The sequence below is a fragment of the Canis lupus genome, chromosome 6 (assembly GCF_011100685.1).
Source record: "Canis lupus familiaris isolate Mischka breed German Shepherd chromosome 6, alternate assembly UU_Cfam_GSD_1.0, whole genome shotgun sequence".
Taxonomy (NCBI): domain Eukaryota; kingdom Metazoa; phylum Chordata; class Mammalia; order Carnivora; family Canidae; genus Canis; species Canis lupus.
Genome location: NC_049227.1, coordinates 10,170,456 through 10,197,742, shown reverse-complemented (window position 1 = coordinate 10,197,742; position 27,287 = coordinate 10,170,456). Strand labels below are relative to the sequence as shown.

At 42.8% G+C, this 27,287-nt stretch overlaps 2 protein-coding genes, 3 long non-coding RNA genes and 1 other non-coding gene across 10 annotated transcripts in view; 4 read left to right on the top strand and 2 right to left on the bottom strand.

The window, feature by feature from the left end:
* ATP5J2 (ATP synthase, H+ transporting, mitochondrial Fo complex, subunit F2) overlaps positions 1-612 on the bottom strand; it is a 57,742-nt gene extending 57,130 nt beyond the window's left edge. The window contains exon 1 of the mRNA XM_038539374.1: positions 500-612. The gene's annotated coding sequence lies outside the window, so the exon portion shown is untranslated. The remainder of the gene's footprint in view (positions 1-499) is intronic.
* Positions 285-5,355, top strand: LOC106558884. Its single transcript, XR_005360573.1, has 3 exons — positions 285-840; positions 3,856-3,932; positions 4,615-5,355. It is a non-coding gene; the product is annotated as an uncharacterized LOC106558884 (long non-coding RNA).
* Positions 3,214-5,700, bottom strand: LOC111096214. Its single transcript, XR_005360579.1, has 3 exons — positions 5,525-5,700; positions 4,591-4,764; positions 3,214-4,017 (listed from the first exon to the last, which is right to left on the bottom strand). It is a non-coding gene; the product is annotated as an uncharacterized LOC111096214 (long non-coding RNA).
* Positions 5,701-5,783: 83 nt separating this feature from the next.
* Positions 5,784-5,855, top strand: TRNAW-CCA. Its single transcript has one exon. It is a non-coding gene; the product is annotated as a tRNA-Trp (tRNA).
* LOC111096212 lies at positions 5,805-10,374 on the top strand. Of its 2 annotated transcripts, none has more exons than XR_005360575.1 (3): positions 5,805-6,027; positions 8,145-8,345; positions 10,039-10,374. It is a non-coding gene; the product is annotated as an uncharacterized LOC111096212 (long non-coding RNA). The 2 variants fall into 2 exon arrangements; XR_005360574.1 differs by having other exon boundaries at positions 5,805-6,072.
* A 164-nt stretch (positions 10,375-10,538) lies between these two features.
* LOC102153308 (zinc finger protein OZF) lies at positions 10,539-25,873 on the top strand. 4 transcript variants are annotated; one of them, XM_038539412.1, is made up of 5 exons: positions 10,539-11,034; positions 12,622-12,792; positions 13,249-13,346; positions 15,456-15,529; positions 22,540-22,612. In XM_038539412.1, exons 2-5 carry the CDS (start codon positions 12,759-12,761, stop codon positions 22,556-22,558), a joined length of 225 nt encoding a protein of 74 aa, XP_038395340.1. In that variant the 5' UTR covers positions 10,539-11,034; positions 12,622-12,758; the 3' UTR covers positions 22,559-22,612. The 4 variants fall into 4 exon arrangements, with proteins under 4 accessions (XP_038395340.1, XP_038395339.1, XP_038395337.1 ...); XM_038539411.1 differs by lacking the exon at positions 22,540-22,612 and adding an exon at positions 22,320-22,527 and having other exon boundaries at positions 10,540-11,034; positions 15,456-15,582; XM_038539409.1 differs by having other exon boundaries at positions 10,546-11,034; positions 15,456-15,582; positions 22,540-25,873.
* Positions 25,874-27,287: the final 1,414 nt, after the last annotated feature.

The following is a 27,287-nucleotide window of genomic DNA, read 5'->3' as shown; positions in this document are numbered from 1 at the left end:
TCCTTAGGGAGCTTGTTGACCAAAGACGGTGTCTGGGGTATAACTGAGCCTTAGACACAGCGTACCCCCAGCTTTGGGCCCCTGGTCCGGAGCAACCGGAGTGGGGGGAGGCCCTGGCCTCGCACCTAGGTCTATAACTCCAACCCTCCCGGGATGGGCCTTCCTTGGTGGGATCTGAGCCCCCACCAGTGGCGCAGGGAGCAGCAGAACTTCCCGACCCAATGCGGGGCGGGGGCGAGGCGGGGCGGGGCGTCCTCCCTACTTAGGACTTCTCCGCTGAATTCGCCCAGGGAGCCCTCGTCTGTCACTGAGCTGTTGGTTTGAACTCAGCACGTGCCCGGTCGGGGTCGGGTCCGAGGGTCCGATCTGAGGTCGCAGCTGGGAGGGGGAGAGCCTGGGGGCGGGCAGCGCTGGTCTTCTGGGGAGGCCCTGGAACTGCCGCGTGAATTGGAGAGCCGGGGCGGGGAGCAGTGGAGACTGCCGCCCGTGGGGGGCTTACCAGCACGAGGGAAGGAGGAGCCGGTGGCATCTGCGTCCCCTCCTTAGTGCCCGCCACCTGGGCCGCGTGGGGGACGTAGGCGCCGCCTGAGCCTGGAAGGCCCCAGAGAGGGGCCGGAGGGAAGCGCTGTGATGGCCACTCCCTCGGGTGGAGGGTGGAGGGCCTAGGGCCAGAGCTAGGATTTTATACATTCACAAGCCAAGGTTTCAGTTAATGGACGAGTGAGGGGTTCAGCTTATTCCAGAGATGTACTCCCCAGGACAGGTCCAGCTGCAAGTGCGTTCCGGTGCAGACACCATTAATACAATTTCAGAACCCCATGAAGGAAACCTAACCACGAGGTAAGAACTGCGTTTTTATTCAAAATTCTATGTTTTTCATTGTGGGAAGTCTCAGGATTGTTCCTGACAGTTACACTTCATAGCTCATAACATGGCATTGGGTGTAGTTGGCGCTGAGCAGCTATGTGGGAAACTGAATAAAATGTATGTCTATAAAAGAATGGAGCAGGACAATGTATACATATATCAAATCGTTATATCATGTATCTTAAACTGATTCAATGTTATATGTCAGTAAAAAAGAATACATGTGCAGGAAAAAAAGAGCGAATCACTAGTTCTGTGGTACTACTTGTACAAACACCTCCACCCTAAAACAAGGTGTCCTCTTAGAGATAATCTTCATTGACATAGGGAAGGATTTGAAGTTTTCACCTCCAAGAATGACCCAGGATAACTGATCCATCTAAGTTGTGGAGGGAGCTTGTTCACTCAAAACTCTGCCTAACTGGGCAATAAAGGAAAAGCTGAGCGAGTTCTTCCCAGGGCTGTTGCATCTTAGATAAATCACTTTGGGCAATTTCCTTAGTCTCTGTCTTTCCATTTCCTCTCCAGAAAAGTGGGATTCATAATAACAATGTCTACCACAGAGAGAGTATGTAAGAAGATTAATAATGTAACATACTTAGGATAGGCAAGTGGCCCATAGCAAGTATTCCACTTAAATGTTATGTTAGAATTATCTTCTTTAAGTAATTAATTTTAACATATAGCATTATATCAGCTTTAAGTGTACAACAAAATGATTTGATATATGCTATTTGCAAAATGATCACTGCTGTGCCCAAGATCGCGAATCCGAGAAACCGCCAAGGAGCTGACACCGATGCAATCACACGAGGGTTTATTTACAAGCTGGAGCCTGGGTCCAAGTATACCCGACGCAGCGGAGCAGGGACTTGGACCCCGAGACTAAGAGGCTTAGCAACTTTATAGGGGCCAGTGGCCAATGGGATACGCAGAAAGTTGCACAGTCATGCTGGTCCACTGAGCCGGATTTCCCATTAGGATGTGTCCTGGTCTTTGATTAGGGCGGGGCAGTGCCCTAAGTAATAAGCAGGTCAGCACAAGGCGGGTGCAGCCCAAAATAGAGTCAGTCCTGCTCTGCTTGTCCAGGGGTAGGGGATTTTGTTCAATTTCCTGGGTCCCACAATCACCACAGTACATCCCGTTAATATCCAACACCACACACACAACCTTTTCTTGTGATGAGAACTTTTAGGATCTACTCTCTCAGCAACTTCAAATATACAATACAGTATTAGTAACAATAGTCACCCTGCTATACATCGCATTATCTTCTTTAATTCTTAAAACACCTTGACAGAAGATCTTAGAATCACAATTTTACAGATAAATGAAGCTCCTCTTTCCAAGAAGCTTTTTCACTCAGTTCATTTGGGGAACATTTACTACTAAAGTGCCTGTTGCTGTGATCATCAATCCTGTTCAATACTCTTCACCTCTGACTCACCACTGAGTCCAGTAAAGGCTCAAAAGTCTTAAAGAGTCCTGAGGGGAAGAGGAAGGAGCAGTGGATTCTGACCTGCAGGATATGCTGGGAGTAGGCAGATGGGCGAATCTTGGAAACTGGCCAGTGAAAGCAACAGGAATTCAGGGTCTGAAGATTGGGCCTGCAGGCATCAGTGACTACAGGTCTGTAAGAGAGTGCTTGAGACCTTCTGTTGAGATTAATTCGGGGATGAGAGGTTGAGTTATGAGGGTTTGGAGGCGTCTAATATGGTTGGGGAGTGGGGATCAATGCAATTTGTGATGTGAGGTCACATCCAAGGTCAGTGATGGAGGTTGAATAGAGTCAGTGTTTTGTGCCACTCTCTGGGGGTCCATCATGGGCAATGTTAAGCAGTGACAGGGCATATAAGGGGTGAGAGAGGTCCCCCTTCTCTTGTTCCTACATTAGGGAGAACAAACTTCACCTCAGTGATCAGAATCTCCTTCAGTTGAGGAAAGGGTCTTACAGTAAATGGATCATAAGAGCCCTACTAACCTTCAGCTGGTTCCCATTGCCCCTCACTCTTGGCTCTATGCGGAGTATCAGCAGAACCCCCTGGAGGAATCATACCTTACTTCTTACCTTTTCTTTTTTTTTTTTTTTTTAAGATTTTATTTATTGGGGATCCCTGGGTGGTGCAGCGGTTTAGCGTCTGCCTTTGGCCCAGGGCGCGATCCTGGAGTCCTGGGATCGAGTCCCACGTCAGGCTCCCGGCATGGGCCTGCTTCTCCCTCCTCCTGTGTCTCTGCCTCTCTCTCTCTCTATGTCTATCATAAATAAATAAATCTTTTAAAAAAAAAAGATTTTATTTATTTATTTGACAGAGAAAGAGAGCGAGCACAAGCAGGGGGAGCGGCAGGCAGAGGAAGAGGGAGAAACAGGCTCCCTGTTCAGGATCATGACCTGAGCCAAAGGCAGATGCTTAACTGACTGAGCCACCCTGGAGCCCCCACACCTTGCTTTTTAAAGTAAGCATGTATTAAATTCCCAGAAAACTCCTGAAAATTGATCCCAAAGTCTTCAAGACCCTTTTCATGTAAACTATGAAAAACCTATATGAAAACCATACATCAAGGTGAAATACTGGATTGTTTCTCTTTAAAATCAAGAACAAGGCAAGGAGTCTGATCCTGCCACGTGGGCATAGAGGTCAAATCTGAGCTCTTGCGGGGCAAGGTTGGGCTATTCGTCTGGAGGTCCCTACTTCAACCATATTTTAGGGCAGAGGGTGTGTTTTAAATCTGAGCTATATTTAAGGTGCTTCATTTATGTCCTAATAAGCCTCCCAAAAACTTAACCCATAGGTGCTGGCACCAAGCTGCTTGGTAAATGGCAGAGCCCAGCCTCCCCAGGACACACCCAGGGAAGGATTATGGTTTTTCTTGAATAAGAATGGGATTTTTGAGAATTCAATGGTAGCAGTTTTTCATTGAGATTGTTGAGTAAAAAAAGAATTGTTTGTTTTAACACATTTACCCTTTTCCCTCTTCTTTTAATGTAAGATTATTAGAACGAAAGAGTAACAGCATCTCTGCTACCGATACCCCTGAATCATCTGAGGCCACAAAGAGCTGTCAAGGTGGGAGTAAAGCTGCCAACCTCAATCTGGAGCAAAGCCCCCAGTTGATCCCTTCCTGGGAGGGCATTCAGTATTAGGAGTTTCCCTGGGAGAAATAGAAATCCATACATTCTGGTTGGAGCTTTGGGAGAATCCCAAATTTCAGACATAGAGATGATCTCCAAGTCTGTGTCTTGGAGGTGCTCTCTTAACTGTTCTGTTACCTTAATTTTTTTTAAGATTTTATTTTTAAGTCTTTTTCTACACCCAGTGTGGGGCTCAAACTTAACAGCCCTGAGATCAAGAGCTGCATGCTCTACCACTGAACCAGCCTGGCACTCCTATTGTTGTTACTTTAAAATCTATTCCCATTAAAAGGATATAGACCAGGATGACTGGGTGGCTCAGTGGTGGAGCATGTGCCTTTGACTCAGGACGTGATCCCAGAGTTCCGGGATCCAGTCCCGCATTGGGCTTCTTGCATGGAGCCCGCTTCTCCCTCTACCTATGTCTCTGCCTCTCTCTGTGTGTCTCTCATGAATATATAAAATCTTTTTTTAAAAAAGGACATAGATCTATAGATCCTTTACATTCCATAACTCTATATCCTCAGATTAAGACTAGTATCATGTGTTGTATTTGAAAAATAAAATATATTATTGAAACAATAAAGAGGTACCTTTTTTCTCGTTGCAACTTTTAGTGGCTCAGTTTGGCTCTTAGAAATGCTGGCAGAGTGAAGGCTGGTTCTTCTGTTGCTGCAGCAAATTCACTGCAGCATCTACAGTGGAAGCTTTGCTGTGAGTGCTCGTCTATAAACGACATGGAACCTTCTCAATGTCTTCCAGCAGGCCTGGATATGTAGAAAAAAGTAAGGCACATGCTGAAAGGCAGCATTGAACCAGAGACCTCAAGTCTTAAGTTGAAATCGTCCCCAACAGCACTAGTCTTGACTGGGAATTCTTTGTTCTCAACTCAAAATCCTCATTGTGTGCTGTGTCCTAAAACTCAGAAGAGGAAGGTTTCCTGTTACACCAGCAAGGATATGGAGAGATCAGTCTTGATATTTCACCCAGAAAACCTTTATGATGCCCAAGTCGGGGACACCTGGCTGTCACATGGCTTCTGCGTCCAGAATCTCCCTGATGCCAGCTCTGCTCCATTCACTCAGCACCATCAATGAGCAGAGCGCTGCTACCGAAATTGTATTATCTACAGTCATGCTCCACATCCCAGCCACAAAGCATTACTCTCCCTTCTCTGATCCCCTGTTCTTTAACCCAAAATATCACATCAGGTGGCAAGATGTACAGAGCCTGGTGTCTGCAGGTGCTCAACACCCCATATCCTAGTTTTGTTTTTGTTTGCATTCGTATCTGATGAGATTTCTACAACGCATATGTGTTAATTTTTTTTAAAGCAAAAAATAAAACTTCTAAGTGTCCCTTTTGGGAAGCGGAAATAGTCTTCCTCCACAGGCGTAACTGGGGTGCAAATTCTCGCGTTGCTCCGCGTACGGAAAGGCTCAGACTGAACACAACCCGGATCCCTGACGCCCCCACCCCTGCCCCCTGGGAGCTGCGACTGGCATTTTCCACAGACGCTTCCCATACCTCGCTCCCTAAGACCCCTGGGGAGGTGGGCTTCCCAAATCCTGCCCACGAGTACCCTCCGCGCCCGGAGCTCCTCGCTGGCTTCACCCACATTTGCATTTTGCTTTGAATAGCTCGGTTCTATTAGGGACAAAGAGCTCAGAGTCAATCCCAAGTCAAAACACGGGCGGGGTGGGGGGAGGGGGGACAACTGAACCCTGCACCTGACACCTGCTGAAACCCAAGTCCTTCTAAACGACAAAAACCGTGCAGCGTGCAGGACCTCGTGGCGCAACGGTAGCGCGTCTGACTCCAGATCAGAAGGTTGCGTGTTCGAATCACGTCGGGGTCACGGCTGTGGCTTTTCTGTTTAGCGGCCCGAATTGATTCGATTCGGTAGTAAAACGAAACAAAATAAGGGGCGGCCCGCTACCTCCCCGCCTCGGGCTTTCTCTGACTTTTTTTTTAGTCCAAGGGCACTTCTCGTGAACAACTCAGCAAAGGACCGGCAGTTCAGCTGAAGGGTGAGGATGACCCGGAGGGGGCGGGGACCCCACAGAAGCCGACATGTAGGTCGTTCTGTTCTTATCCTTATCAGGACTATGCTTCAGAGAGGACAGTAAAATAGGGCGCGAGTAGCCTTCGTTAATGAATTCACTCTGGTGTGAAGAGTAGGGTTTGGTTTTTTTGTTTGTTTTCTTTTTTTTTTTTTTTAATTGGGTCGTTAGATGGGCATGGCGCAACGTCCCTGGTTGATATTTGTGTCACCTTGAAGAAAATGTGTTGCTACCCCTCCCCCACCACCCGTAACTTTTCAGGGTTTGCGCTTCCTCTCAGCCCCTCAACAGGGGGCGCCTGGGTGACGCGGGAGGTTAAGCTCCTGCCTTCGCCTCAGGTCATGATTTCAGGTTCCTGGGATGAGTAATGCGTGGGGCTCCGTGCTCAGCGTGGAGTCTGCTTGAGATTCTTTCTCTCTGCCCCTCCTGCTCCTGTTGTCTCTCTAAAATAAGTAAATAAAATCTTAAAAAAAAAAAAAAAGAACCTCTGAACGTTGTGGTTAAAAAAAAAAAACTGCGATATTGATTCAAAACTTATTATGCTGAGGATGTAGTTCTTGAATTTTCTTTTTTATTTATTTATGATAGAGAAGGAGAGAGGCAGAGACACAGGCAGAGGGAGAAGCAGGCTCCATGCACCGGGAGCCCGACGTGGGATTCGATCCCGGGTCTCCAGGATCGCGCCCTGGGCCAAAGGCAGGCGCCAAACCGCTGCGCCACCCAGGGATCCTGGAATTCTCGTATTCTCCCCACCTACATTTATTGTTTTTTAAAACATTCTGTCACTTTTTAAAAAGAGATTTTATTTACTCATAGAGACACACACACACACACACACACACACACACACACACAGGCAGAGGGAGAAGCAGGCTCCATGCGGGAGCCCGAGGTGGGACTCGATCCCAGTCTCTAGGATCACACCCCAGGCTGCTGGTGGCGCTAAACCGCTGCGCCACAGGGGCTGCCCTCTGTCACATTTTTTTATAGAGGTTTGTAAATCCAAACACATATATACATATAATTTGTGCTATTATTATTTTTGCAAATCATTTGAAAGTTGCAACATCAACACCTTTAAACTCCTAAACATTTTAGCATGCATCACACTAAATTTAAGTATATATTATGCTAAAGAACAGAAGTATTCTCTTATATAACCACTGTAAAATGACCAAATCTTGCAAATTTAACATTAATACATAAGAATATCTAATATATACAACATATTTAGATTTTACAAATTGTCCCAGTAATGTATTTTATAAATTTTTTTCTAATTCAGCTTCCAATCTAAGATTATGCATCACAATTAATTTTCATGTGTTTTTAGTTTCCTTTGACATGGTACATTTCTCAGCCTGCCTTTGTGTTTCATGATATTGATTGTTTTTGTTTAATATTTTATTTATTTATTTGAAAGAGAGAATGAGCAGGAGCTGGGGGAGAATCCTGATGCAGCTGATCCCATGACCCTGAGATCATGATCTGAGCCAAAATCTAGAGTCAGATACCTAACTGACTGAGCCACTCCGGTGCCCCTGGTTCCTCTGAGAATTTGAAGGGAGCTCTGCACCTGGAGCAATCTGAGCTCAAGAAAGCTCAAACACTCTCATATCAAGTGCCCTGGTTTAGGATTTATTTATTTTAATTTAATTTATTTTATTATTATTATTATTTTTGGTTTAGGATTTCTGGCTCCTGTAGGAGCCACTAGTGGGTTTATTGGAGCTAATTTTGAATTTCAAGGATGGAGGCAAACAAACTCTTTTCCAGAAAAGCATAGTGTTTGAGTGTAAAAGAAATTCCTGGGGAAAGAGACAAATGTAGCCTAATAACCCCAGCTGGAAAGGAAGAAGAAAGGCATCCCTGAGGGCTCGGAACATTCTTTCCTGTGCTCTGGGCCCTTGTTGCCTCTAAGTTTGTTTTTCAGATGCTTACTTCATTTATTCCGTTTGCATAGTACAGTCTTAGTCAAGTCAGTTGGGATCTGAAGATTCAAAATTATATCTTTTTCTTGAGCAGCAAGTGGAATAATAATGATCTTAAATAATGGATCCAAGTCTCTTGTTGTTTCTATGTAGGTTCCCTGTCCAGCATAGATCCCAATGCAGGGATTGAACTCATGACCCTGAGATCAAGACCCCAGCTGAGACCAAGAGTTGGATGCTTAACCAACTGGGCTACCCAGGCATCCTTGATTTAGATTGCTTGACAATGCCCACCACCAGCCCTGAAATCCAGGCTTTAACACAAAGGAGCACCAAACCACAGAACAAGAAGAGGTATTTGAGATGACTTATTTCAGAATTTTTCATTTTACAGCTCACAAAATAGTAGTAAACAACTTGAAGCGTTCCACCCATTCTAAGGTGCCATGAAGTTAAATGATGCAGCATTATTTTCTGTGTTAACCAATAAAGAAACACTGCCGAAGTTATAATACTTTTTATTTTTTTTTAATTTATTTATGATAGTCACAGAGAGAGAGAGAGAGAGAGAGAGAGAGAGAGAGGCAGAGACACAGGCAGAGGGAGAAGCAGGCTCCATGCAGGGAGCCCGACGTGGGACCAGATCGCGGGTCTCCAGGATCACACCCCAGGCTAGAGGCGGCCAAACCACTGCACCACCGGGGCTGCCCTCACTTTACTTATTTCATATTACTAATAGGTTCCTTTTTGACTTACTTAGATATAATTTTTTTTCTTTTTTTTTTTTTTTTGGACCCGGCACGGCCAGCGCGCGCGCGGGGGCGGGGAGGGGGAGCTTAGATATAATTTTAATCATGTATTCTTAAGTGATATAATGACTTTTGTACTCAGATAAAAAGGAAAGTAAAATGATGACAGCATTGCTAAGTTCTTCACCTTCAGAATCCCATTCTTCTGAATCATTTTTCCACTCAATGTTGTTTGCACCCATGATTTTTCATCTGGTATTATTTTTCTTGCCACCAATAGTATTGGTAATTTGGCAACTCTTAAGTATGCTCCATTATTGTCTCTGGGATTTTCTTCTGATACCCATTCTGGCGTGCCTGTGTACTGCCACAGGTGTGATGACTATGCACTAGAGGCACCTGGCCAACAAAAATTTTAAGGTACTTCTGGATATCAGAGAAATAAAAATGTAAAAAACCTAATTCTAACAAATTAGAATCAGGGAAAACAGTAAAGTCTGCCTTTCATAATATTGTGACCATTCCTGGATTATTTCTGAGTAGCTGGTAAATCGTGTGTTCCCTGCCTGATTTTCAGATTCAAGCTGAGAAGTGCTTTCACTCATTTGTAAGTCTTTATGAACAATAGTAGTATTGTATGTTATCTGACCAGCACATGACAGAAAGATGTGTTTAGTCACCCTTATTAGAATTTCACAGTTAAAAAAAATAAAAAAAATTTAAAAATTAAAAAAAGAATTTCAGTTTAGCTGGTCTTTATATTTTACTTTATTATTTTAATTTACCAAATTTAAAAAGTAGGTTCCAGGGGATCCCAGGGTGGCGCAGCGGTTTAGCGCCTGCCTTTGGCCCAGGGCGCGATCCTGGAGAGCCAGGATCGAATCCCACGTCAGGCTCCCGGTGCATGGAGCCTGCTTCTCCCTCTGCCTGTGTCTCTGCCTCTCTCTCTCTCACTGTGTGCCTATCATAAAAAAAAAAAAAAAGTAGGTTCCATATTCAGGCTAGAGCCCAATGCTGAGCTTGAACTCAGGACTCTGAGTTCAAGACCTGAACTGAGATCCAGATGTTCAACTGAGCCACCCAGATGCCCCGATGCAGGGTTTTATAAACTGTGCTAAGGAGTTTATGTCTATTTCAGGGTATAGGGAAGTTACTGAAGGGTTCTGAGGAGAGTGACATCAACAGACTTAATTTTTAAATAGCATGTATTGAGAAGCAAGATTAGATGTGGAGAGACTATTCAGGTGACTTTGGTAATGTGGACTGGAATGACAATTGGTTTCTCCTCGATTTTTAAGAATAGAACTGGAGCTATAGACCAGGTGTTTCCACGCAGAGCAGAAGAGTATCTTTCATCCTCATCCAGTTGTTCTTTGGCTCAAGGGGAGCAGCGGACCTTCCAGGACCAATGTTCATAAACTCCGGGTGTGCACAATTTGCTGTTTCAAAGCCAATTTCTGTCCTCGCCTCTTTCTCACGTCTAACTTTTCCTCCTGAACTCATTCCTATATGTTTTTTCTTTTGTATCTCATCAATTAGGACAATAGCTTCTCAACCCTGCCTATAGTGTGTGTGTGTTTTTTTTTTTTTTTTTTTTCTGCCTATGGTTTTATCAGCCAGAATGCTTTCAATAAAATCACCAGTACTCGGTTTACAGATTTGGGGCTTTATTGTAGGATTGAGCAACACTAAGACTGTGTAACAGACTCACACACCACCACCAATTAATCAGACACTGATAATATTTGGACCTTTTAATTTTGTTAAAAGCTTTTTTGGGAGGCAGAGCCTGAGCAGGGGGAGGGACTGAGAGAGAGGGGGAAGCGGACTCCTGCTGAGCAGGAACCCGATGGGGGTGCTCAGTAGCAGGACCCTGAGATCCTGACCTGAGCTGACGTCAGACGCTTAACCCGCTCCAGAAGCTTATAAACGACAGTTTCTCATTTTATTCAGAAAGGAGACCTATCAGATGGGATATTATCTCCATCTAAAGGATGATACAGAAGCCCTGCACTTTTCTCCCCTGGCTCGGGAGACGCCACCCAGGACGGCACCGATGTCCTCGAGCCCTCTGGGAAGTGAAGTCCTTCCGCCGGGACCCCCGACCCGGCGCGGTCGCCTCCAAGTGCGCAGATGCGACTCCAGACGGAGCCTCGGGCTCGAGCCTTTTGTTTCCCCGCAGCTCCGCGGGCCCGGAAAGGGACTCCGTCCGCCCCTCCCGTCTCTCCCAGAGCGCAGCCCCGCGGGGACCTGCCCTGTGGCCGGAGCGGAGTCCGCACTGTGTCCAGAAAGAGGTAAGCGTAAGCTGGGCCCTAGGCGCGGGTCTCCACGCCCCGCCGATCCGTGGGTGCCGCTCCACTGCCTCCCGCAGCAACCCGGGCCACGCTCTCAGGTTCCGGCCCCGGCGGGAAGAGGGCTGGGCCCTGTCTGCGCGACCCGGGCCTACTCTCCAGAGCTCTACGAACTGCTCCCTCTTCTCTCTCGCTGGGAGGCGAGCTGGGTTTGTGGGTTCAGCGCTGAGACACTAGGCATCCCGGAAGTACGCTTGCCGCTAAGCCCGCTGGGAGATGGAGTCCGGGAACTTGAAGGAGGCGTGGCCGACCGGGGGATTCTGGGAGCGGGAGTGCGGAGTGCGGGGTGCGGGGAGCTAGAGAACCTTTCGTGGGTTTTGGCCTTCAACCTGCCCGTCTACTAAGTCCCTTAATGTTCTTAACTTCTGGGACACACAAAAAAAATGTGGTCCGTGTCTTACTCATTGCCCTTCTGTGCTTTGCTTTATCAGAGTTTTGGGGCCTGCCTGTATTTGGGGCCAATACAAAGGGTTGAGTACACACACACACACACACTCACTCACTTTCTCTCTCTCTCTTTTTGGGGCCAATGCATAGGGTTGACCGCACACGCGCGCCTGGAATGCGAAGATTTGGTCAGAGCCAGGGAAAAGCTTTGTTCCCGGGCAGTTTGCAAACCTGGGAGATGCAACCTTCGACTGCAAACCTATAGTACACTCTAAAGAGGAAAGATTAGGTTCAGAGTTAAATAGGCACTAACCACAAATTCCATGCCCTTTACAAGGACTAGTCGGGCTCAAGTCCCAAACCACGAATATCAGGTGCTCAGGTACAGAGTGACAAAACGGTTTCAGGATGTGGCAGCCATTCAACAGTTTGTGCTGCAGGCGTCTTTTTTTTTTTTTTTTTTTTGCAAATTTTGTTGGACTTTGTGCCAGCTTGTCACCTGAGGCTGTACTGACTGGTTTTGTGCCTCGTGGTCAGTCAGCCTGATTAAAAGTTTACTTTTTCTCCCTTGACAGAAGGGAACCCATCTTGTCTGTCAGTTGTTACTAATTACTGAAGTCTTTTGTTCTCGCTCTGACCATGGAAGAGAATCCTGGGTGTGTACATTTTCAGGGTCTTTAAAAAAGAGCAGGTGGGGAATCAGCTGCTGTATAAGGGCCCCATCTACCAGCTGCCTGTCTTCATGAATCATAAGGATGAACCAATTGTCGGAGCCCTGCTTGTAGTTACTGCTACCATAATCATAGACCACCTTATGGTCAGCTATGTGCTTTAGGGTCTTGGGAATTTCTGCACAGGCTGGAACTAGGTGTGAGGCTCACAGTTCACTGCCCTGCTTCTTTTCTGGTTTTGTCCTGGTATGGCATGTAGTGACTGATCTCAGTACTCTAGAGAATGGTCTTCAGCTGTGGGGACTAATTTAGCCTAAATATTAAGGTTTCAAGCAAAGAGGAATTACTTCTGAGGCCCTAGGACTTAAATGCATAGGAGTAAGCCTCCTAGGAGGAGAGAGAGAGAGATGCTCCAGGGAGTAGGAACCATTTCCAGAGGATGGCGAGCCTAACCTCAAAAATCTCTCTCCAGAGCTTCAGAGTAGAGTTGAATGGTTTACACAAAGAAGCAGATTATGTATTGCTGAAAAACCCGTGTTTATCTCTCATCTGAAACCGTGACTAAAGAGGAAGTCATAGCAGTAACAGGACAAAAAAGAGAAGCTCATCATGGATTATCTGACCATTGAAGCTGAGGAAGAAGGTAAGCATTATAGAAATAGCTGCAGCCTGCCTTCAGCCCAGGGCCTGATCCTGGAGACTCGGGATCGAGTCCCATGTCAGGCTCCCTGCATAGAGCCTGCTTCTCCCTCTGCCTGTGTCTCTGCCTCTCTCTCTCTCTCTGTGTCTCTCATGAATAAAAGAAAAAGAAAAAGAAAAAGAAATAGCTGAAGAAGAGAGACTATTTCATCTTGCTTGCTTTTGTGATAAAAGATAGGTGATGCTTTTCTACTCCTTGTTAGATGATTCCAAAAGGTTGATGTATTGTGGGTCTACAATTTAGTTTTTTGGGCAGTGTGTTTTCACTTTATCATCTTTATCCTCATCCTACCTTTCTGAGTTAGGTTGAGTGGGGCTTGTGTATATAATTTAGCTGGTTTATGATAGCTTTTGTCTATTGAATAGAGTTTACTTCCTTTGTGGCTTTTTATCCCCCTAGTCCTTCCAGCCATTACTACAGAGGATGCTTCTCTGCCCCAAAAAGCGAACACAGAAGAAATGGAACCTACTGTTGGACTCCTTCCTGTGGAGTTCCAGGCAAGTTTGAGTTCCCTCCTCTGAAATCTTAGCTAGGTCTTCATGGTGTGTTGTTTCCTTTTTTCATTTTCTTTAGAGATCCACAGCAATCCCAACTAGAGAACTGAACCAAGGTAATATTTCCTTGAAGACTTGGAAGTCTGGGGAGAGCTCCAGCTTGAGCATTGAATTTGGGAGTAATCTGTGTGAGTGGCATTATAAACTGTGAAACTGTGATCACTGAGGGAATAGAGAAGAGTTGAAATTTTATTACTGAGCCCTATAGCTCTTCAAATCTTAGTGGTCAGGGAGATGAAGAGGAACCAGCAAAACAGACTGATAAGATGTGGCCAGTGGGGTAGGGAGAAGTTGAAAGTATGGCATCCTGATAACCAATGGGAGAGTTTCAAGAAGCAGGGAGCGATTAGGTGTGTTAAATGCTGCTGCTAAGTCAAGTGTGATGAGGCCTGAGAATTGATTGTTGTATTTAAAAATATGAAGATCATTGGTGACTTCCAAGAACAATTTCATGGAACGGCAGGAATGAAAGTCTGACTAGAAAGGATTCAGGAGAGAATAGGAGAGAAATTGGAGGCAGGGACTACCAACAAGTATTTTGGAGAGTTCTACTTTAAAGGAGAGGACCGAAGAGGGTTTTTTTTTTTTTTTTTGTGTGTGTGTGTGTGTGTGTGTGTGTGTTTTTTAGGATTTTTAAAAAGAATATGGGCACAATAACATTGCTTATAGGTATGTGAGAATGGATGGAGAGAGATGTCTAATGACTGAGCTATGGGGAACTCTAACATTTAGAGCCACTTTTCAAATGTTACTTCATTTATTTTAAACAAAAAATCATGTGAGTTAGGGATGATGCCTATTTCATAGTAAAACTGAGGCTCACAGAGGTGCCTGGCTGGATCAGTCAGTGGAGCATGCGACTCTTGATCTTGGGGTTCTAAGTTCAAGTTCCACATTGGGTATAGAGATTACTTGAAAATAAACTCCAAAACTGAGGCTAACAGTAACTTCCTCAGAATCATAAGGTAGTTGAACACTAATCAGAACCCAGGTATGTCTGATCCTAAATCTTATGCCTCTTAACCACATATTCTTTTTTTTTTTTTTTAAGATTTATTTATTTGTTTTAGAGAGAGCACTATAGTGGGGGTAGGGGTAGAGGGAGAGAGAAAATCTTAAGGAGACTCCATGCTGAGTGTGGAGCCCAATGTGAGGCTTGATCTCATGACTCAGATCAGGGCTCTGAGATCATGACCTGAGCTGAAACCAGGATGCTTAATCGACTGTGCCATCCAGATGCCCCTCAACTACTATATTCTATTGGTTTTCTCACAAAGCATTCTCCGGTTAAGTATGATCAACAAAATACACCGATATTACTGTCAATATAACAGAGTATAAAGAACAGTTGATCATTTTCAGTTTACAATCAATAAATCCATTCATTCAGAACAACTGTAGTTACTAAAGGATAACTAAATAAATCTAAAAGTCATAGCCCTAAGTACAGAGAAAGAAGTAGCCTCTGTTAGAACAGGATGGCTATCTGTATACAATCACAATATCAAGCAGAATTTCTATAAAATCTCTGAATATTCTAGAAATCAGTATAAATTACATATCTGAGATTTATCCCATCTACAACAACTAAGTACAATTAGTAATTAACATTTGGTTGTCATTCAGTGGTTAGTTTACATTAGATTTATTTAGTATAATATGTAAAAGACAGAAACATACAGTTAAGAGTACAGCTTTGATGTCAAATCACCATGTTGTATACTTGAAACTAGTATATTTTATTTTACATTTAAAAGAAAGAGTATAGCTTTGGAATCAGACTGCCTGGGTCCAAATCTCAGATCTGGACCTCATATCTGTGAATAATGTTAATAAGAGTACTTACTTCATATAGTTATCATTACAAGAGGTAGTTCAGAGGACTTGGAACATAGACGATAGATTATAAATGTGAGCTATTATTATTTTCCTTAACATAGAAATTGTAGACTGTTCCATAAAATAAAGGCTTAACCTTTAGATTAAAAAAAATCTTCTTCTTATAGATTGTTCTCTTCCCTAAGTCCTATAATAGTGTGCTTGTTCTTCCAGGAATTGGTGACAGTCAAGGATGAGGAAATGGACTTAACTCAGGTGGAAGAAGAACAGCTGAATTCTGCCCAAAGGTACATGGGCATGGATATGAAAGTGGAGAATTGTGGGAGCCTGGTATTTTGGGGTAAGGAAGTTAATTTTTTTTTAAAGTATTTTTTAATTTCTTATTTATTTATGATAATCACAGAGAGAGAGAGAGAGAGAGAGAGAGGCAGAGAGAGAAGCAGGCTCCATGCACCAGGAGCCCAACGTGGGATTCGATCCTGGGTCTCCAGGATTGCACCCTGGGCCAAAGGCAGGTGCCAAACCGCTGCACCACCCAGGAATCCCAGGAAGTTAATTTTTAATGCGAACTGCTTACTGGGACATAAGCTTCTCTATAACTAAGGGCGTCTAAAATGCCATAGTTTTGCTTAAGATCCAGAGGGCCCTAATCCCCTAGGAGATCCCTGATCACTCTGGGCTCAGAATTGGCTCCTTTTCTCTTTTGCCAAGTAAAAGTTCACTGTTTTTGGTATTGAAAAAGGCCAGCTTCATTACACTGTTTCGTGTTTTTTTTTTTTTTTTTACAGTGTACTTCCTTAAATCATCATCATCATCATCATCATTATTATTTAAGATTTCACTCATTTATTAGAGAGAGTAGACTGAGCATGAGCAGGGGGAAGAAGGAGCTTCCTCCTTCCACTGAGCAGGAAGCCGGACTTGGGGCTTGATTCTGGGACTCCAGGATTAAGACCTGAACTGAAGGCAGACACCCAATTGACTGAGCCACCCAGGTGCCCCATTACATTGGTTTAAAGATTTGTAAAGCTTTAGTAATCAAAACAGTGTGGTATGATGAAAGGATAGATGTAAATCAATGGAACAGAACAGATGGCCCAGAAGTAGACCCACACAAATTTCTGACAAAGATGCAAAATCAATTCAATGTTAAAAGGAGAATCTTTTCAACAAATGGTACTGGGGGATCCCTGGGTGGCGCAGTGGTTTAGCGCCTGCCTTTGGCCCAGGGATCCTGGAGACCTGGGATCGAATCCCACGTTGGGCTCCCGGTGCAAGGAGCCTGCTTCTTCCTCTGCCTATGTCTCTGCCTTTCTCTCTCTCTCTCTCTCTCTCTCTCTCTCTGTCTCTCATGAATAAATAAATGAAATCTTAATAAAATAAAATAAAAAATAAAAGGTAGAAGAACCATTTTATTAGATATAATATCAAAAGCTTAGGGCAGCCCCGGTGGCACAGCGGTTTGGCACCTCCTGCAGCCCGGGGTGTGTTCCTGGGGACCCTGGGGTCGAGTCCCACGTCGGGCTTCCTGCGTGGAGCCTGCTTCTCCCTCTGCCTGTGTCTCTGCCTCTCTCTCTCTATGAATAAATAAATAAATCTTAAAAAAAATATCAAAAGCTTAGTCTAGTCAAGCTCTCTGGGTCTTGAGTTTGCTTTATTGGAAGGTCCCTTGATAGATATAGGACCATTCGGATGATCCGTTTCTTCTTGAGTGAGCCGTCGTAGTGATTTACCATCTTTCATTCCTTATATTGGTAATCTGTATCTTCTCTGTTTTAATTTTATTAGTCTTCCTAAGATTTTAACAATTAATTTTTTCCCCTTTGCTAACTTTAGATCTAATTTGCTCTTATTTTAATTTCTTTTTTTTTTTTTTATTTATGATAAGCACACAGTGTGAGAGAGAGAGAGGCAGAGACATAGGCAGAGGGAGAAGCAGGCTCCATGCACCGGGAGCCCGATGTGGGATTCGATCCCGGGTCTCCAGGATCGCGCCCTGGGCCAAAGGCAGGCGCCAAACCGCTGCACCACCCAGGGATCCCCCATTTTTAAAAACCTACTTAAAGTAAGTTTCTTGTGGACAGCATAGAATTGGGTCTGGTTTTTAAACACATGCCAACAATTTCTGGAGTTTTCAATTGCTGTGTTTAGGTCATTTACATTTAAATTAACTATTGGGGGATCCCTGGGTGGCGCAGCGGTTTGGCGCCTGCCTTTGGCCCAGGGCGCGATCCTGGAGACCCGGGATCGAGTCCCACGTCGGGCCCCCGGTGCATGGAGCCTGCTTCTCCCTCTGCCTGTGTCTCTGCCTCTCTCTCTCTCTCTCTGTGACTATCATGAATAAATAAATTTAAAAAAAATCTTTAAAAAAAAAAAAAAAATAAATTAACTATTGGTACAGTTGGATTTAAATCTCACATATATCTAGTTGTTTTCTATTTGTTCCATCTTTTCCTCGTTCATTTTTCTTTTTCTGTTTTTTGGTTGGGTATTTTCATTATGCTATTGCAAATACTATTCATTTTATATATAGATCAGGGGTTGGCAAACTTCTCTATAAAGGACCAGATGGTAAATATTTTTTGCTTGATGGGCCATATTCTTTCTTGCAGTTATTTAACTTTGCTATTGTAGCATAGAGGCAGCCATAAACAATTTGTAAAAAGTGGGAGTGGCCAGATTTGGCCTGTGGTGGGTCAGTTTGGTTGCCCCATGGGCCATAACATGCTGACCCCTGGTGTATATACAAGTTCTTGACTTATATAAATTACCTTCTGCCTATAAGCACATTTCTTATAGTGCACACCTACTGGTAATGAATTCTCTCAGCTTTTGCTTGGCTGAAAAAATAACTTTCATCTTTCTATCTTTCTTCCTTCCTCCTTTCCTTTTCCCTTTCCCTTTCCTTTCCCTTCCTTTCCATTCCATTTTATTTTTAAGTAATCTCAACACCCAATGTGGGGCTTGAACCCACAACTCCAAAATCAGGAGGCACATGCTCTTCTGACTGAGCCAGTGAGGCACCCCTTTTATCTTCCCTTTTGAAAATGAAATTATATTTTCACTGAATATAGAATTCTTAGGGACAGAGGTTTTTTTTCTTTCTTTCAGCAATTTAAATGTGTCCCTTGATTGTCTTCTGGCTTACATAATTTGTGACAAAGTTTGTGTAATTTTTATTTTTGCTCTTCTGTAGTGTTTCTTTTCTATGGCTTTTTTTTTTTAAGATTTTTTTTTTTTATTTACTTATTCATGAGAGACACACAGAGAGAGGCAGAGACACAGGCAGAGGGAGAAGCAGGCTCCATGCAGGGAGCCCGACATGGGACTTAGTCCCGGGTCTCCAGGATCACACCCTAGGCTGAAGGCAGGTGCTAAACCGCCGAGCCACCCGGGCTGCCCCGGCTGTTTTTTTTTTTTTTTTTTAAAGATTTTATTTATTTATTCATAGAGACACACAGAGAGAGAGAGAGAGAGAGGCAGAGACACAGGCAGAGGGAGAAGCAGGCTCCATGCAGGGAGCCTGATGTGGGACTCAATCCCTGGTCTCCAGGATCACACACCAGGCTGCCGGCGGCTCTAAACTGCTGTGCCACGGGGGCTGCCCTCTATGGCTGTTTTTAAGATTTCCTCTTTATCTTGGTTTTCAACAGTTTGCATACAATGTATTTAGAGGTGTGTGTGTGTGTAGGGGGGGTGTATGCACATGCATGTGCATGTTTCATTCCGCTTAGGGTTCTCTGAACTTCCTTGGATTTTTGGTTTGATACCTTTCATTAGTTGTGGAATATTATCAGCCATTAACTCATCAAGTACTGTTTCTGCCTATTCTCTCTGTCTCTTCTCCTTCCAGGATTCCAATTACATGGATTTAGAGCATTAGATATTGTCCCGCAGCTCTCAGATGGTCTCTTCTGGTTTGTTAGGTTTTTCACTCTTTTATGCTCTTTATGCTTTAGTTTGGGTAGTTTATTTTGACCTATTTGAAAGTTTACTGATTCTTAGCTTTGTTGACTTTACTGATGCGTTCATCAAAGACATTAATCTCCATTACCAGTTTTTCATCTTTAGCATTTTCATTTGACTTTTATAGTTTGTATCTCTTTGCTAACATTCCTCAACTGTTAAAGCATGTTGTCCTTCTTTTCCACTGGAGACTTTTACTTTTATATATTAATCATAGTTACTTCAAGTTCCTTTATATCTGGGTAATCATTGAGTCTGTTTCCATTCATTACTCTATGGTTTATACAATCAGATTTGATTGGAGAAGGATGCATTGAGAAAGGATACAATTAGCTCCATTGAGTTAGGGGAGAGATGATGGTAACTGAATTGGGGTGGTAATAATGGGGAGAGGAAATACAGAATGAATGAGAGAGATTTGGGAAGTATAATCCATAAAACTTGGTGATTTATTTGTTTTGGTTGGTAGTGTAGAGGGAAAAGCTTAGTATGATTCTCCGTTTTCAGACTTTAAGCTAGAAAAGCTTTTTGGAGTTTTGTGAGGATTAGATGTATTCATATATTTAATTTTTTAAAACAGTAGCTTATACATAATAAACATTAGATATTTCCTGATATTATTATAGTTCATAGCATATATATATATATATATTTTTTTAAGATTTTATTTATTTATTCATGAGAGACACAGAGAGGCAGAGAACAAGTTGAGGGAGAAGCAGGCTGCCATTGGGGAGCCCGATGTGGGACTTGATCACAGGACTCCGGGATCATGACCTGAGCCGAAGGCAGACACTCAATCACTGAGCTACCCAGGCATCCCTAGTTCATAGCATATATTAAACTTTAGGTTACCATGAGATTTTCAACTTCTGAAAATTATGGCAGCATTAGGATATATTTTGATCAAATATTGGTATGTTTCTATAATGGGATAAAAGGATCTTAAGAAAGGCTTATTACTCTCCAGATTTGTTCACTGCTTGTATTATTTGCAGCCAGCTCAGTGCATACATCTATTTCTTTTTTTTTTTTCTTTTTAAAGATTGTGTTTATTTATTTGAGAGAGAGAGAGCATGAATGGAGGAGAGGAGCAAAGAGAGAGGGGAAGCAGATTCCCCACTGGGCAGGGAGCCTGATGTGGGGCTCAATCCCAGGACCCTGAGATCATGACCTGAGCCAAAGGCAGACACTTAACTGACTGAGCCACCCAGGCACCCCCATACAACATCGATTTCATGCATATACTTTTTCTTTACCAGAACTATGATAGGCCCTGAGAAATATCAGTGAACCAAAGAAAATTACCTGCCCTCAGAAAAAGACCTTTTGGTGGTGGAGTTCATATTCTTATATTAGTGTCTTTTTATTAATAAGAATGATGGGGGATCCCTGGGTGGCGCAGCGGTCTGGCGCCTGCCTTTGGCCCAGGGCACGATCCCGGATACCCGGGATCGAATCCCATGTCGGGTTCCCGGTGCATGGAGCCTGCTTCTCCCTCTGCCTGTGTCTCTGCCTCCTCTCTCTCTCTCTGTGACTATCATAAATAAATAAAAAATTTGAAAAAAAAAAAAAAAAGAATGATGGTGGTGACATATAGATGATGAAAGCTGGGAAATACACAGATTGAGGGATAAGATGAATTAAGGTATGGATATACTGAATTTGAGATTTCCAAGTGGATACATGTAGTTGGCTAGTTGGATATATAACTAAGTAAATAATTGGATTATATGGTGTAGGGGACAGAAGTAAATAGTTGGATATATGGGTGTGGGATCAGAACTAAGCTGGAGATAAGAATTGGAAATCATTGATATATAGAAGGCAACTGCAACTAGTAAACAAATAAATCCCAGAGATTTATTTATTTATTTATTTTATTTATTTTTTTTTATTTATGATAGTCACAGAGAGAGACAGAGAGGCAGAGACACAGGCAGAGGGAGAAGCAGGCTCCATGCACCGGGAGCCCGACGTGGGATTCGATCCCGGGTCTCCAGGATCGCGCCCTGGGCCAAAGGCAGGCGCCAAACCGCTGCGCCACCTAGGGATCCCTAAATCCCAGAGATTTAATGCACAGTAGAGTCAACACAGATAACAATATTATATTATAATCATCAAACTTGCTAATGACTAGATTTTAATTATTCCCATCACAAAATAGAAATAAAAAAATAGAAATAATAATTATGTAATATAATTGAGGTGCTAACTATCAATACATCAGCATCATATTACAGTATATAAACACATCAAAGTAGCATGTTGTGTACCTTAAACTTATACAGTGTTTTATGTCAAATATATTTCAATTTTCTAAAAGAAGCAACTAATACCATGGACTAGATGAAGTCTTTAATGGAGACAGTGTAGTGGAGAATGGGGAGGGGCAAAAAAGGAGAGCCTAGACTGTATACCAAGAAGCATCAACATTTAAGAAGAAGAAACAGAAAAAGCTCTAAATAAATAGCAGGAGTAAAACCTGGACAGCTTAGAATCACAGAAGTTAAGAAAGAACATCTGCCAATTATATCTGAATAAAGTTTGGGGAAAGATGGGGGTGGGAATGTTGTTAGGAGGGATGCGTGGTCACCACTGTCAAGTGCTGTTGAGGGGCCAATCTAAACAAGGAATGAAAAGAATCCACTGGGTGGGATGCCTGGGTGGCTCAGTGGTTGAGTGTCTGCCTTTGGCTCAGGGCATGATCCCGAGTCCCGGGATCGAGTCCCACATCAGGCTCCCTGCATGGGAGCCTACTTCTCCCTCTGCCTATGTTTCTGCCTTTCTCTCTGTGTCTCTCATGAATAAATAAAGTCTTTAAAAAAAAATTCTCTCTCTCTCTCTCTCTGCCTCTCCACTGGCTGACCCTGCTCTCTTTAAAAAAAAAAAAAAAAGGACCGATGGGAACTATTTAAAAAAGTCAAAAGTGGCTATTTCTGGGTGATTATTGTAAGTAATTTTTTTTGTCTTGTACTTTTTAAAAACTGCCCAATCTCAACTTGTGTTTTCATCTTTTCACTCTTCCTCAGATATTTTTTATTAACATTTATTCTTAGCCCCACTGCTTATCTTCCTTCCTGACTAGTCCACTGTTTTCCATTCTTTTAGGTGCAGCATCCTCATTGTTCTCTTACTGTGCCTTGTACTAGCCATTCTCCCATCTCTATTAGTCCCTGGAACCTCCTCAGACATTCCCAGGAGGCACTTTCTGAAAACATTCTAATAAACAAACTTAACAAGCATCATTTTTTTTTCCCTCTTGCCAACTCAGCAGTTTTTTTCTCTCACCCCAGAGCACACAAAGACTTGTACTTTTTATTGATTTCAGATTCCGAATCTATACCTGAAGCTAAAGAATCCTTTTCAAAGCAGGGACTTTATGAAGAAGAGTCACCTGAAAGAGAGCTGATCATGGAGAGACTTAAAAAGGATGAGTCCTGGGACTCCAGATTGATGGAAGCCTGGCAATGTGAAGGCACATTAGAAAGACAGCAAGGAAATCAGAAGAAAGATTTAAGGCAAGTCGTAATTAAATGCAAGAAAAACTCTGTGGAGAATTGTAATCAAACTGGGGAAAGCTCAAACCCAATTAAACATCACAACATTTACTTAGTGAAAAAGCCTTGGAAGTGCAATGAATGTGGGAAGTCCTTCAGTTACTACTCAGCCTTTATTCTACATCAGAGAATTCATACTGGAGAGAAACCTTATGTTTGTAAAGAGTGTGGGAAAGCCTTCAGCCGGAGCTCATCACTTATTCAGCATCAGAGAATCCACACTGGAGAGAAACCCTATGAGTGTAACGAGTGTGGGAAGGCCTTCAGTCATCGATCAGCCCTCATTCAACATCATATCATTCATACTGGAGAAAAGCCCTATGAGTGCAATGAATGTGGGAAGGCCTTCAACCAAAGCACATATCTAATTCAACATCACAGAATCCACACTGGAGAGAAACCCTATAAATGCAAGGAATGTGGAAAAGCTTTCAATGATACCTCATCCCTTATTAAACATCAGAGGGTTCATACTGGAGAAAAACCTTATGGATGTACAGAATGTGGGAAAGCCTTTAGTGACAGGTCAGGCCTCACTCAACATCAGAGAATTCATACAGGGGAAAAGCCCTATGAATGCAGTGAATGTGGGAAAGCTTTCAGCTACTGTTCAGCTCTTATTCAACATCAAGGAACCCATACTGGGGAGAAACCTTACAAATGTAACGAATGTGGGAAAGCCTTCAGTGATCGCTCAGCTCTTGTAAGACATCAGAGAATTCATACTGGTGAGAAACCTTACAAATGTAAAGAATGCAAGAAGGCCTTCAGCCAGAGCTCATCTCTTACAAAGCATCTGAGAACTCATACTGGAGAGAAACCATATAAATGCAATGATTGTGACAGAGCTTTCAGCCAGAGTTCATCTCTTATTCAACACCAGAAAACCCATACAGGAGAAAAACACTACAAATGTAAGAAATGTGAGAAAACCTTCAGGGTGCATTCAGCCTTTCATCAACATAAAGAAATTCATGATGAATAGAATGCAGTAAATTATTAAAATAATTATGTAGTCTCTGGGAACCCAGGTGGCTCGGTAGAGCATGCAACTCTTGATCTGTGGGTTGTGCGTTCAAGCCCCATGTCAGGCATAGAGTTGACTTAAAAAAGAAAAGAAAGGCTGAAAATTATGTATTCTCTCCTTATTGTTCAGACCTGTTCTAATTACAAGGTATACTACAAAAACATATGAGGCTGTGTAATGCAGAAAGATAGCTCTCTTCCTTGAAAGGTTATTAGTTATGGGAAGAGGACAAGAGGTACAGTAACAAACCCCAGAAAGTGAAGCAGTGAAGAGAAATCCTAGAGAAACACAAGAGAAAGTCTGGTTTAGTCAGAGAAACAGCCTTAGGAGCTAAGCATCTGATATCAGTAGAAAAACTAATCACACCGGATGTCTGGGTGGCTCAGCGGTTGAGCACCTGCCTTCAGCCCAGGGCGTGATCCTAGTGTCCCAGGATCGAGTCCCACATCGGGCTCCCTGCATGGAGGCTGCTTTTCCCTTTGCCTGTGTCTCTGCCTCTATCTGTGTCTCTCATGAATAAATAAATAAATAAAATCTTAAAAAAAACTAATCAGAGGAGCAGACTGAACAGTACTCGAGGCTAAGCCTATTTTTTTTTTAAATATTTATTCATGAGACACACACACACACACACACACACACACACACACAGAGGCGCAGAGACACAGGCAGAGGGAGAAGCAGGCTCCATGCAGGGAACCCGATGTGGGACTTGGCGCTAAACCGCTGAGCCACCTGGGCTGTCAGAGGCTAATTGCTCTGTAAATAGTAGTTTCAACCTGAAGCCAGGTGGGGAGGATCAGGATCCTAAAAAGGAAAATCACCAGGAAGTTTCTCTAGGGAAATAAAGAGAAAAAAATTCTAAGTGTAGGAAATCCTCCTTTTCTCTGTCCCTACACACCACTTGTTCACTTGCAAACATTTACACTGGAGTTTATTAACCCTGGATGTACACAGAAATCTGAGAAGCTTTGAAAAAAAGTACCTGGGTCCCAGCACCAGAGATTCAGATTAAATGTGGACTAGGGTGCAGCCTCGACATCAGGAATTTAAAAATTCCTCAGGTTCCAATATGCAGCCAAAATTAGGAACCACTGATTTAGGCTCTTTCTGCACAAGGATCAACTCAGTAAAGTAGGAGCACTACAGGCAATTGAAAGGATAATAGTGGGGATCCCTGGGTGGCGCAGCGGTTTGGTGCCTGCCTTTGGCCCAGGGCGCAATCCTAGAGACCCTGGATCGAATCCCACGTCGGGCTCCCGGTGCATGGGGCCTGCTTCTCCCTCTGCCTGTGTCTCTGCCTCTCTCTCTCTCTCTCTGTGTGACTATCATAAATTAAAAAAAAAAAAAAAGGATAATAGTGATCTACCTCAGCTCTCAGGAGCTCTTGGTGTCCTTGTTTCTGTCTTTTCTTTCTCTTTCTAATTATATAATGTCATCTTTTCTTTTACCTGACTTTGGATCCTTTTGTTTGGACCTTTTAAAATTTTTTTCTGACTTGGTGTGAATTGTGCTGCCTGATACTAACTTCTGTTAGTATCTGCTCTGGCCCTCACCCTTGCTAATGTGCTCCTTTAAGCTTGGCTACAGCTTTCTCAACCACTTCTGCTTACGAGGATCATATATTGTGTTTGCTACCCATGGCCCAAAGGTGGCAAATATTAATCAAAAGAAACAAGAGGAAGACCAGAAATCAGGAGTGGAGACAGAGTGACTGGGAGGGAACATCAAAGAGTTAAACTTTTGACTCCAACTGTATAATTGCTATCTCACAATTTCCTGAAATTAGAATATAATTTAGTTGTGTGTACTAATTAATACTGAATTTGAAGGGATGTAAGTGGAAGAAAGGTAAGTAAAAAGTGTTTCTACATTGAATATGACAAAGAGGGGTGGGTGCCTGGATGGCTCAGTTGGTTAATCATCTGCCTTCGACTCAGGTCATGATCTCTGAGTCCTGTGATAGAACCCTGAGTAGGGCTTCTTGCTCACTGAGGAGTCTGCTTCTCTCATTCTCTCCCTCTGCCCCCCTCCCCTACTTGTTCTCTGTCAAATAAGTAAAATCTTAAAAAAAAAAAGTAATATGACAAAGAATAATAATACTAAGGAAATGATGAGAAATTATAGATGATACTATAATTCCTATAGAATATCCATTAAAAATAATGCAAGTAGAGGAATTAAATTACATGTTAAAAAATGTTTAGCCCAAAAGAAAGCAGGAAAGGAGGAAAAGACACAGATGGGACAAATCATAAACAGGTAGCAAAATGGTAGAATTAAGTTCAACCATATCAATAATTACATTAAATGTAAAAGAGACACTCCAAATAAAACTGTGAGACTGAATAAAGAAGCATGACCCAACTATATGTAAAAGACTCATACTTTAAATACAGAAACACAGGTTGAAAGTTCAAAAGACAGATTCATAGTGAAAACACTAATGAAAAAGCTGTAGTGGATATATTAATATCAGATAAAATAGAATTCAAGAACAGGGGTGTCATAGATACATAAGGACATTCTATAATGATAAAATGGTCAATTCATCAAGATTAGGAATTCTTATAATCTAGTTGCAAGCTGCATTCTAGTAACACATGTTTCTAAGAGTAAAGTATAGCGCACTGACCTTATGCTTTCACACATACTTTTGAGATAGCTTCTAACTTCCTTACATTAGATGCTAGTTGCATGATCTCAGAGGTTGTGAGGTTGAGCCCTGTGTCAGGCACTGTGCTCAGCAGGGAGTCTGCTTGAGGATTCCCTCCCTCTGCCCCTCCCCCCACTAATGTGTGCTTGCACACTCTATCTAAAATAAGTGGATGGGGGCACCTGGATGGCTTAGTGGTTGAGCATCTGCCTTTGGCTCAGGTTGTGATCCTGGGGCCCTGGGATTGAGTCCCACATCTGGCTCCCTGCAGGGAGCCTGCTTCTTTATCTGCCTATGTCTCTGCCTCTCTTTCATGAATAAATAAATAAAATCTGTGTTTCTTTTGAATAAATAAATCTTAAAATGATGAATCTTTTAAGAAATTTAATGTTCCACTCTTAGAAGTTGATAGAACATCTAGACAGAAAATATTAAAGATCCAGAAAAGCTGAACCACACTGCCTACCATCTTGAGCTGATGGGGGGCATAGAATACTTTATAGAATGCACATGGAACACAACAATTTTCAGAGTGTGTATCCCTTCAAGGGCACATGGAATGTTCACCAAGTTAGGTTATACACTGGGCCTTAAGGCAATGCTCAGTAAATTCAAAGAGAATATTCTCTAGTACATTTAATGACAGTAGAGATCAATAAAATAAGGTAGGAAATCCCCAAATATTTGGAAATTAAATGCCATACCTCTAATTAACCCAAGTCAAAAATTTTAAAGGAAAAAATTTTTTTAAAGGAATATGGGTTGAAATAATATACTCTTTGCAACGGAATTGATCTAGATACCATTAACAGGTAATGAGGGAAAAAGCCTCAACT

Bases quoted from the DNA above. Each gene is read 5' to 3' on its own strand.
- LOC102153308 (XM_038539409.1), top strand. From the start codon at position 12,759: ATGGATTATCTGACCATTGAAGCTGAGGAAGAAG. The intron at 12,793-13,248 runs GTAAGCATTATA...TTATCCCCCTAG, and splicing joins CATTGAAGCTGAGGAAGAAG to TCCTTCCAGCCATTACTACA. The intron at 15,583-22,539 runs GTAAGGAAGTTA...TATTGATTTCAG, and splicing joins TGGGAGCCTGGTATTTTGGG to ATTCCGAATCTATACCTGAA.